This window comes from Macrotis lagotis, chromosome 3 (genome assembly GCF_037893015.1).
Source record: "Macrotis lagotis isolate mMagLag1 chromosome 3, bilby.v1.9.chrom.fasta, whole genome shotgun sequence".
Classification (NCBI taxonomy): Eukaryota; Metazoa; Chordata; class Mammalia; order Peramelemorphia; family Peramelidae; genus Macrotis; species Macrotis lagotis.
Genome location: NC_133660.1, coordinates 294,403,943 through 294,415,918, shown reverse-complemented (window position 1 = coordinate 294,415,918; position 11,976 = coordinate 294,403,943). Strand labels below are relative to the sequence as shown.

Below are 11,976 nucleotides of genomic sequence, written 5' to 3'. Positions count from 1 at the left end.
GTAGAGGAAGCAGCTGCTTTTGGAGAGCAATTTGCAAAGACCCTACAGAGCTTAGATTTCACCAACAGGACAACAGGGAACCACTGAAGATTGTTGAGCAAGGGAGTGGTGTAACTAGATCTAGTCGGTCAGCTGGTGACCTACTGTGTGATGGGGGATATAGTCCCTGCCCTCAAGGTGGACCTGGAAGGAAGGGGAAAACTTTAAGAAATGATGAGAGAAGGGAGGGAAGAATGCATTCCATAGATGGAAGATGAGCAAGGACATGGAGACAAGAGAACAGAAGTGGTTATATTGGAAAACTCAACTATCTGTTGGCCTTCTGGAGCTATAGAGTTAATTAGACCAATGGGAAGAAAAGGCAAAAATGAGGCACAGTTGAATTCAATTGAGAATTTAAAATTTTCCCCATATGCCATCTACACATCCATGCCCATTCCCCGTTACATCCACGACTATCCTTTAAGATCTTTCTGGCTGCTGTAGGTCATTTTCCTAACAAAGTCCAGACCTTGAAATTTGAATCAAAGGAGCCATCTCAGTCTAGGAGAATATGTCCATTCAATCAGACGAGTGGTTCTCTATGGAAAATTCAGGTAGAAAGAAGGGGAGGAGACAACCAGGATCACTCTCTAGCAGGCCGATCTTCTCCATACTCAAGTGTGAATTCTGTGGCATTCTTCATGAACTCCTCTGTATTCTGAACATACATGTCGGCAAGCTCTGGTCGGAGGGGTAAGTGGGAATTAGGTGTATTCACCAGTAAGAGGAGAGCCTCCAGCACTGGAAGAGAAATGAATGAATGAAAAAAATGTTGGTTAAATGCTTACCATATTCAGACAATAAGCTAAGTTCTGGGGACCCAAATCTAAAAGTTTCACAGTTCCTGCCCTCGAGGAGTTTCATCCTAATGGAGGAAACAATATCTATGGGGAAGTGAGAAACAGTCAAGAGTCAGAGCTGAGGAAAGAGACATTGGCAGAGGGATGGCAGAGGGCTGGCTACCAAGACTTTTGAGGCAACCAGCTTACCATATTGCACTCTCAAAACCCAGATGTATCATTAATGGAATCTCCCAAGAAGTACAGTCCTAACTGGTGCCTCCAAAACCAATGGTAGCACCAGCTACCTTTTTTGAACATGATGCCCAATGTTCTAACACTTCCCACAATATTTCCCACTAAAAATTAACTCTCTTTAGTTGCAAAGAACTAGAAATGAAGTGGATGCCCCCCAGCTGGCAGGGATGGTCAAACACACTACGGTATATGAATGTCATGGGATGTTATTGTGCCATAAGAAGCAATGTGCATGAAGATCTTGGGGGGACATAGAAAAACCATCAGCTAATTCTAAGTGAGAACAATTGACAGTGAATGAAACTGAAAACAACACTTAAAGGGTGCCAAGATTGTATACGACATCTCATTAGGCTCCAAAGGCTTAATAATGAAACACTCCCTTTCTTTGGAGTAAGAAGTGGTGGACTACTGTTACAGAATCTTTCACATGTTATCAATCACAAGACACCATGTTGGCCCATTTTGATTAACTGTTTTTCTTTTTCACAATAGAGGATTCTCAAGAAGGTTGGGACAGTATTGGGAAAAGGTAATCATAAAAAAAAGCAGCAATGAAACATTTTTTTAAAAAATAAAAATAAAATTAGCTCAGACTCAACCAAGAATCCTTGCAGACAGATCAGTTCATCTCAATTCATGATCCTTTTTTTTTCCTTTTTGCAAGGCAATAGGGTTAAGTGACTTGCCCCAAGGTCACACAGTTAGGCAATTATTGTGTCTGAGGTTGGATTTGAATTCAGGAAGGCCAGTGCTCCATCCACTGCGCCACCTAACTTCCTCTTCTTGATCCTTTTTTGATCTAAATTTGGCTTCCCCTAGGACTCAGCTAATTCGATCCTTGTCTTCTCAAGTTCCATCTAACACAATCTAGCATGACCCTCCTAGCTATCATCTATGAACTCATTCTGCCTTGTGATTCACTCCCCAAAGAAAGCTTAGTCCTTGGTGAGCCCACCTTGATAGATCTTGGTACGGGCTGTCCAATTCCAACTGAGGATGGGCAGGCACACCTCTCCATTCTCACTCACATTGGGGTGATATATCTTGGTTATGAAATTCAGCTGGGGAGGCCCATAGGGGTAGTTACATGGAAAGGTGATTCTGAATCTGAAAGCCCTAAGGTTGTAAGGCTCTTGGTCCTGGGGGAAAAGAGAAGAAAGAGGTCATAGTTATGTTGGGGAGTGAAAGTCACGCAACTGAGTCTGATTGGGATAAGAGAATTAGACCTTAGAAGTCAACTACCCTCACCTCCTTGTTTCTCAGATGAGGAAACTGAGGCCAAGGGTCATAGAATGATTGGTTCACAATTCAACAGTGGTAAGTAGCGGAGCCAGGTCCCCAGATTCAGTGATCTTTCCACTACTCCAAGTTGGTGAGAGAGGGAGAAACTGAAACCCAAACCCCCAGGACCACCCATCCTCTTCTACATCTGGGACACCCAGTCTCAAGTCCATTGGAATTGAAGAAGTGATTATTGGGTAATGCACTATAGTGTATGGTAGGGATTAGTGGGGATGAGGATAATAGCTGACAGTATCACACACTTACTAAGTAATACTTATTACTTATTAAGTAATAATGTTATTAAGTTTTAGTGAAAAGTTTCCTCACAGCACACCTGTCAGGTGGGTTGTACAAGGATGAGTCCCTGCACCTTACAGATAAGGAAACTGAGGCTCAGGGAGGTGGAGCAATGGGGTCAAGATCATCCATCTGGGAAGTGCCACATGCGGGACTCACCGGGAGGAGCACCCCATTCCATATAAGCACATTGGAATTTTCACTGCACAGGTCTCCAAGGTAACTTGGAAGGTCTTCCTGAAGGTCCTCCAACTCCTGCAGAACAAACACCAAAAGAATTGGTCTTCTCACCAACCCCACTCTTCATCTTTCAAATCCCTCTTTCAAATCTTCAGCAGTCAGCCTTCTTAGACTTGGGACAGGGACATAAAGAAGAGGTAGAAGACAAAGGTCTCTTAGGTGTCCATCTAGACTATGATAATGTGACCCAACTCAGCCTTCTCATTATTATAACTTTTTTTTTGGCAAGATAATGGGGTTAAGTGATTTGGCCAAGGCCACACAGCTAGGTAATTAAGTGTCTGAGATTGAATTTGAACTCAGGTCCTCCTGACCTCAGGGCCAGTGCTCTATCCACTGTGCCACCTAGCTGCCCCTTCCCATCATTATTAAAGGCACTATGGGGTAATGGATATAGTTAGACTTTAAGTCTGGAAAACCTAGGTTCAAATTCAGCCTCATCACTTCTTAATTGTATGACTATACAAGTTGCTGAACTTCTTAAAACCTCAGTTTACCTATCTGTCAAATAGAGGACAATGATATTTGCAGGATCTATCTCCCTGGGATGTTGTGAAGTTCACATGAAAACACATATAGAAAAGACATTGCAAATTTTGAAGTGATTTGTGTCTATCATTATTAATTACTAAAACCCATATAATCTTAGCATGAACCACAGAGTTGATCTAGTTCAGACCATACTCTAAAAAGGATTTTCTATAAAAATTATACAAAATGCTTAGTATTCATACAGTGCTTTAAAGATTACAGCAGTTAGATGGTGAAGAGCTCAAGTCCTGAAGAAGGAAGACCTGAGTTGAAATTTGACCTCAGACACTTCCTAGCTGTGTGTCTTGTTAATTCATGTTAATTCATTTGATTTTTCACAACTCTGGGTGTGGGTGCTACTATTATTATTATTCCTCTTTTACTAATGAGCAAACTATATCAAATAGAGGTTAAGAGACTTGCCCAGGGTCACACAGCTAATTTCTTTTTTTCTTTTTTTAGGTTTTTTGCAAGGCAAATGGGATTTAAGTGGCTTGCCCAAGGCCACACAGCTAGGTAATTATTAAGTGTCTGAGACCCGATTTGAACCCAGGTACTCCTGACTCCAGGGCCGGTGCTTTATCCACTACGCCACCTAGCCGCCCCTTACACAGCTAATTTCTGAATCAGAATTTGAACTCAGGTCTTCCTAATTTCAAGCCCTATATCCTACTCACAATGCTACCTAGCTGCTCAACAAATGGTCATCTATTGTTGTTGCTGCTGCTGCTTCTTAATTTTGAAGAGGACCAGCGGCCTCTTGGGTGAATTGAATTTAAATGAGGCAAAATCATCAACCTCACTCCTAAGTCATCTAACCCATAATTGCAGACTTGCTTACCCTTCTCATCTTGGCCTCTTAGCTTCCCTAACTTTCTCTAGGACCCAGTACAAATCCCACCTTTTTGCAGGAGGGCTTTCCTGATCTTTCCATTTCTCCCTCTATTCTTTCCCCTAGTGCCTTTGACCTAGTTCATGTATATATATATATATAGTATGTATGATAAGCATATATATATATATATATTCTTAGGTCAGATTTGAACTCAGGTACTCCTGACTCCAGGGCCAATGCTCTATCCACTGTGCCACCTAGCCGCCCCCACCCCATAAGTCTTTAATAAATGTTGTGCATATATGGGCTCTGGGATATAAAAGGAAAAACCCAACATTCTCCCTGCCCTTAAGCATAAATGCAAGATCGCTGAGGGAGAGAGGGCTGGAACAGTTGAGAGATCAGGGCAGCCTTCATGCCAAAAATGACAGTTACATCATTCCATCAAACCTTGTATTTCTATTCTTTCCAGAGATCTTTCATTGTCAGGGGAAAGCAATTTGTTTAGAAGATTAGAAAGTCCACCTTGGCCCTAGCTGCTGGCTCCTTGATTCCTATACCATCAACCCACCTTCCAAGCTGGAGAAAAAAGGAAAAGGAAGAAGCGTAGGATGGGAAGGAAGAGGAAGAGGAGGAGAAAAAGAATGAATAAGAGGAGAATGGGGGGGGGTGGCTAGGTGGTGTAGTGGATAAAGCACCAGCCTTGGAGTCAGGAGTACTTGGGTTCAAATCCAGTCTCAGACACTTAATAATTACCTAGCTGTGTGGCCTTGGGCAAGCCACTTAACCCCATTGCCTTGCAAAAAACCTGAAAAAAAAAAAGAGGAGAATGAGGAGAAGTAAAAATGTTTATGTAGGTTCTAGCAATTAATCACTATATTAAAAATTGAAACTATTTTAAAATAATTATTCAATTAAAAATAATAATACTCCTCTAATATGTTAACAGCATTTTTTTACAAAAAATAACTCATTTTCCAAACAAAATAATTTTAATGAGGAGTAACATTGTTTTACATATTCTTAAAAATGTCTTTAATGACTGGGTAAATAGAAGAGAGCTGTATTCTCACATCTGCTTCTGAATTCAATTTTTGTAATCTGGAGTTTCAATTTAAATATATGAGAAAATCCATCTTGGGATGCACAGACAGTTATATAACTTAAAAAATGGGCTATTTAGATAATCAAAGAACATCTTAGCATTACTATGGGGAAAAAAGTTCTGATCTTTCAATTCCTCTGAAAGGGTCTTGGGAAGCTCAGAAGTTCTTGGACCGCATTGAAAACTCCTGTTCAGAAACTTGTCCAAACCCTAAGAGACCTGTTATGGGCAATGCCATCACATGAAAAAAAAAAAAAAAAACAAAGCAAAACCCAAACCAAAAACGACAGAATCTGAATGAACACTGTTGACTTTTAAAAAATTTCTCTTATGTTTTTCCTTCCTATCCCATGATTTTCTCTTTTCCCTTAGTCCTAATTCCTCATACATAAAATGCCTAATATGTAAACGTGTTAAACACAAATGTGTATATACCAGACTGTTTGCCACTGAGGGGAGGGGAGTGGGAAGGGAAGATGGAAGAAAACTTTTCAATATGCAAGTGTATGAATGTTGGAAAACTTTCATAATAGGTAATTGGAAAAATAAAATAAGATATCAATAATAATAATAATAATAATGAAAACTTCTCCAGTGTGTGACTGAGGCAGGACATGACCCAGGTGGTCTTGAAGGTCAGGTCTCTATCCCACTGCTTACCCCCCCACCAGGCATTTTGCAGCCCTTTACAATTGGCAGAGAGCTGCCCATATATGATCTCCTTTGTTGTAAATATCCAAGCTGAGCGCAAAGTTCAGCTATAGGAAGGACTGCTCCCAGGATGGGCAGTGCCATCTCAGATCAGACTCTTTCCAAAGTCCAAAGTGCCCGCTGCCAGTTGGACAGGGCTAGGTCTGGGAGACCAATTCTCTCCCTCTGTGAAGCCGGGACAGGGGAAGGACACCCTGGACCCCATTCTCATGGGAGGCAAGCTCAGACCCCAGGGTGCTCCACTCCCCGCCCCCATCCGTCTGTGTTCTGCAGAACTGAAGGCAGCAGTGGGTCTTGGCCTTCGTCATTGGCCGACAGTTTCTATCAGAGGACGGTGACCATTCCTCTCCAGGAAACGAAACTGAAAGAGGATCAAGGGCAGACCGGTGGGAGGATGGAGGGGAGTCCCTCCAGGACGCCCCAGGGCGGCCAGCCCTCCAAGTCCGGTCTCCTTGCCTCCCTCCTCAAGTGCCACTTTTCTGAAGCAGGGATCGTCTCAGGAGGGAAGGGACAGGGGCTCCTTGCGTTGGAAATCTGGGGACAGTGCGGGGTGGGGGTGGCCCGGCCCGGGTCCAGGGACGCAGGAGGAGACCCTGGGGGGAAGGAGGGTAAGAGAGTGGGCGGCGGGGGTCCTGAGGCAGAGGGAGAGGAGGGGGCACCTCCTAGACCCCCTGGGTCCCCCTGCCAAGAGCCCTCCCTCACCATGGCTGCGCGTTTGCTGGCGGTCATCTCCGGAGGGAGGAGGCTCCCGGGGGCCAGAGGCTGGGGCCGGACTTGAGAGCTGAGTTCGGATTCGGCCCCGGAGAAGTCTCGGGGCGCTCCTGGGCTAGCTCCTTCCTCTCTTCTGGGCCTCTGTCTCCTTAGGGGTAGAAGGAAGGCGCCCGCATCGCCTCCGAGGTCTTCCCTGGGATGCCCCGCCCCGCCCCTCCCATGCCTCCCCGGCCCGGCCTCCCTGGTCCGGGCTGCGGGTCCCTTCTCCGGCCCCATCAGGACCGAGGGGCTGCTGAGGGGCCAAGAGGCGCCCTCCAGCCCGTGTCTGGTGCCAGGGGCCAAGCGCAGCTTGTGGAGGGGCGCAGAGGGCGGAGAACCGGCCTGGGAGTCAGGCCGGTGACCGCACTGGCTGTGTGACCTCGGGCAAGTCACTTAACCCTGATGTCCAGGGCCATCTCCAGGCCTCCTGATTCCTAGCTGGCCGCTGCACCCAGACGGCCCTGGAGGAGAAAGTGAGGCTGGGGACTGAGCGAGCCCCGCTCCCCCATCCAATTCATGGGCTTGTCATGGTATCAGTCATCTCCCTGGTGTCTTGGTTTTCTGTGAGAATGGCCAAACATTATCATCATCTTCATCATCACCACCAAGTGCCTCACTTAGCCTGACAGAGAAACAGGAGAGGCTCTGAGAAATAATCTCATCATATGTGTGTGTGTGTGTGTGTGTGTGTGTGTGTGTGTATATATATATACATATATATGTATATGTGTGTGTGTGTGTGTGTGTTCAAATTTGATCTCAGATATTAGCTGTGTGGCCCTGGGTAACTCAATTAACCCCCCCCCAAAAAAAGGGATATAATCAGAAATGAATACAATGAGAGGGAGAGAAATGATGGAGGGAATGAGCAACTTTCTGAGTCAGAAAGACCTAGGTTGAAGTTTCTACTCTTTTACTGGCTGAGTGATCTAACGCTGTCACTTCATCTCTTGATGCCTGTGGGAATGTTGTAAGATGGTAAATGTCTGGACAGTTGCCATTTTCATTCAGAGAGATCTCTGGCATCTTTGACATCACAGGACGTGTGCGCCCCAAGATGATGTCAGATCAAAAATCATCACCTTTTTAAAAAAATGTGCATCTACCATTATCTCAATCACACATCATTAGGAAAACTTAGCTAGTGAGAATCCTCAGAGTAATTGACTTCAACCCTTCTTGCCTTGTTTTGTTTGTTTTTTTGCAAGGCACCAGGGTTGACTGACTTGTCCAAGGTCACACAGCTAGGTAATTAAGTGTCTGAGGCCACATTTGAACTCAGGTTCTCCTGACTCCAGGGTCAGTGTTCTATCCACTACACCACTTAGCTACTCAACTTTCCTCCCTTTTTTTGAGATCTTTGTTCTGTTTGTTTTGCCTTCTCACCTGGATTACTGATTGAAGCCTCTACCACTGAGGGCTGGATCTGGACTGAACTAATCCTGACTCCCACATTTATTGTGGACACTCACTATGGAACTGAGAATACTGTGTCCTTACATTCCTAGGCTAGTATATTTTAGGATACTTTGAAAACCTTAAAAGAGCTCTGGAGTTAGGGGGAACCTGAATTGAAATCAGACCTCAGATACTTACTGGTTGTGTGACATAGGTATGTCATTTAACCCAGATTACTTCTAAAAAGAAAGAAAAGAAAACTTAAAGTGCTATATAAATGCTGACTTTTATTTCCTTGTTGAATAAAAAAACAGGAAAGAGAGCTGGTCTTCAAAGAGAAACCTGAACTAGGAGCCTTGCTCAGTCACTTTAATTTGACATGCATTTGTCAATGGTTTGAAACAAACCATTCAGGAAGGATCCTCAGAGTTCATCTAGGTCAAGGATTTCATTTTTTTACAAATGGGGAAAATAAGGTCAAGAATCAGGAAATTAATTGTTTCAGATTATATAACAGGAATTTGCTATTGATGATACATTCTTTGAGCAAATCACTAGCTTTTTAAAAATAAAACTAAAAAAACCCCAACAAAATAAAATTAGAATTTCTATTTCCATTTTGGAATAGACAGTAAGAATAGTATATGAAACTACACTTCTCTATTATGTAGGGTTATATATAACTTGCTTTTCTTTTTAAGTATATAATAAGGTCAACAAATAACTTTCAAGGTAGTCCTGCTTATCTTTGATTCCTTCTGGTCTTCTATTCTTTTTTCATTTGGGTGAGGAAAGGAAAGCAAATCCTTTGTACCAATTATTCATAACCAAGCAAAATAAGTTTTTCCTACTGGGTATTGCCAAAAATGCATATCTCATTTTGCTTCTTAAATTCATCATTTCTTTGTCAGAAGGTGGTTAGCATGCTTTATCACTAAGACTTTGGAATTATGGTTACTTATTACATCAGAGTTCTTAAGTCTTTCAAATTAATATTTCTTGGGACAGCTAGGTGGTACAGGGGATAGAGTACTGGCCCTGGAGTCAGGAGTTGCCTGAGTTCAAATCCAGCCTCAGACAATAATGACCTAGCTGTGTGGCCTTGGGCAAGCCACTTAACCCCATTTCCTTGCCAAAAAAAAACTAAAAACATTAATATTTCTTTATACTGTTGTTATCATATAAATTGTTCTCTTGATTCTGCTCATTTCACCGTTTAACTTCCCAGATTTCTCTGAAATCCTTCTGGTTCTGGCTCTTGGTAGCTGCTATTCACTCTGTATCAGTTCATACAAATCTTCCCAGGCTTCTCTGAAATCATTCTAGTTGTTCTGGCATTTGCCAGCCTTGTTCAAATCATTTAAGCTTTTCAGGTCTCAGTTTCCTCATCTGCAAAATAGGGACAATAAGTTCTGTCTAACACTGCATAGGGGCCTTATGATAATGAGGTTTTAATAGCTTTCATTTCTTTATCTCTTTCCCAAACACTATTCTTCCAATGGACCTTAGAGGTTAAGTAATTTGGATATTATACTGTGATGCTTTAGACAGCTTGTGGTACTTAGAGGGTTTGTAAAATATCTCACATTGGGTGGCTAGGTGGCACAGTGGATAGAGCACCGGCCTTGGAGTCAGGAGTACCTGGGTTCAAATTCGGCCTCAGACATTTAATAATTACCTAGCTGTGTGGCCTTAGGCAAGCCACTTAACCCCATTGCCTTGCAAAAATCTAAATATATGTATATATATATATATATATATATATATATCTCACATTATCTCATTTGCTCCTCTCATGAGTCCTGTGAGATAAGTGCTATTATCCATGTCATTTTGCAGATGAGGAAATTGAGGCTGAGAGATATAAAGTAACTAACTTAGGTCCCATAGGTAAAGAGGCAAGATTCAAACTCAAGCCTAAGGAATACTGAATCAGGTATCAGAGAGTCTAAGTCTGAATCACAACTCTGCAACTTAGCACTTGTGTTACCTTGCACAAGTCACTTTAGCTGGAGAGGGAGGGGCTGTTTTCTCATCTGTAATGTGTTGGATCAGATGACCTATGAGGTCCCTTTCATGCCTCCAGCTATGACCCCTATATGGGCTCCACATTCAGAATTCTTTTCTAAGGATTTCATTTTTTTAAAGGATGTCTAAGGTTATTCCTTGACTCCTTTGAATTTCAGCAAAACCTTCTTGTACTCCCTAATCAATCGAAAAAAAAAAATGAATTCTACTATTTACCATGTATATACATATGAGAAATGAAAGAGAAATTCAAGTGGACTTCATTTGGTATATAACAACATTTACTATCATAAAGTTAAGTGTCTATCGACTATCTCTAAACTTTCCCCACTAACTCCTACTTTTGGAATATTTCAACAGTATGTTAAGGATCTCTAGAGGCAAGACGCTATATTGGATAGTGAGAATTAGATCCAAGTCCTTTCTTGGGTACAAACTGTCCATATGACCCTGGACGAGTGAGTTCCTTAACTTCCCAGGTCCCTCTCTCAGATTCTAAGCAGCAGAGACGGTGCTGATTCACATGTGTAGAGGGGATTTCCTTATTAGGGAGCTCCTCAGACCAGTGAAATCCCAGGGCCAGTCTACCCCCCAAGCAGTTATTGGGCAAATTTCCCACAAGCTCAAATTGGGAACCCTGGCCAATAATTCAAGGTAGGAAAGCACGCCATCTCTCCCAAATGAGGAATCTGGGACTTCGACTCTAGGTCTAAGGGAGTTGCATAATTCTCCTGCAGTCATCCAGCTAGATAGAACATGTCAGCAAAGGATGTGAAGCTAGGTCTTGATCCCAGCAGCTACTGTTCTCTGCATAGCACTACACTGAGACAAGTGCTTTGCAAAGAATTTACCACGGAATGAAAGGTTAAAATGAGACTGCTGACACTTAACTGTGACTGTGCTCACGCAGTCCCTCAGTCTCAAGTTTTTTTCATCTGTACAATAGGAATATTAAATAGTATGCTTCCTGTCCCAGAGTTAGAGATGGAAGAGAACTCAAAGGAAATAAAGAACAATGTCCTTATTCCTTGAGGAAATTGAGGATCTGGAGAAAAATGACTTGAGATCTGTCTTCCTGTGGGCTTGGAATTTGAAACCACTGGCAGAGTAAGAAGAGCAAGGCTTCAATTCTGTGAATCCGACACTTTCTTTGCTTTAAAAAAAAAATACCAGTTTTGTTTATGTTTTGTTTTGCCAAATTAAAAAGGATTTCTTTTCTCTTCCTCTTCCAACTGATAAAGAAAGGGAAAGGAATATCCTTGAAGCAAATATGCAGAGTCAAATCCACGTTGATCATGCCTCAAAGTGTATGTCTCATTCTGAATATTAGTCCTTCATCTTTCTGGTGGAGGTGGCTAATGCACATCATTGCTCTGGAACCATTGTATTCAGAGTTCTGAAATCTTTTGTTGTCATGCAATAAAGTATAATAATTTAACTAGTATAGTTATGGCATTTCCCATATTTCTCTGAAACTAACCCCCTCATCATTTCTTATGATGAAGATCCTATTCCATTACAGGCATGAAACACAATCTACTCATCCATTCCACAATTGATGACCATCCTATCAATTCCTAGCTCCTGCCACCTTAATTGAACTATTATAAATATTTTTTAATATATAGGATTCCTTTCTAGTTCTTTGATCTCTTTGGATTCTAGAGCTAGTATTGTGTATTACTGGGTCAAAGCATATGCTTCACAAGGTTAGT

The 11,976-nt window shown here is 42.3% G+C and overlaps 1 protein-coding gene across 1 annotated transcript; it reads right to left on the bottom strand.

Annotated features, from left to right (window-relative positions):
• Positions 1-245: 245 nt before the first annotated feature.
• UBE2L6 (ubiquitin conjugating enzyme E2 L6) lies at positions 246-6,994 on the bottom strand. The gene is made up of 4 exons (XM_074231494.1): positions 6,788-6,994; positions 2,823-2,918; positions 2,038-2,221; positions 246-783 (listed from the first exon to the last, which is right to left on the bottom strand). The coding sequence occupies exons 1-4, from the start codon at positions 6,812-6,814 to the stop codon at positions 626-628; spliced, it is 465 nt and encodes a 154-aa protein (XP_074087595.1). The 5' UTR covers positions 6,815-6,994; the 3' UTR covers positions 246-625.
• Between the last annotated feature and the right edge of the window lie 4,982 nt (positions 6,995-11,976).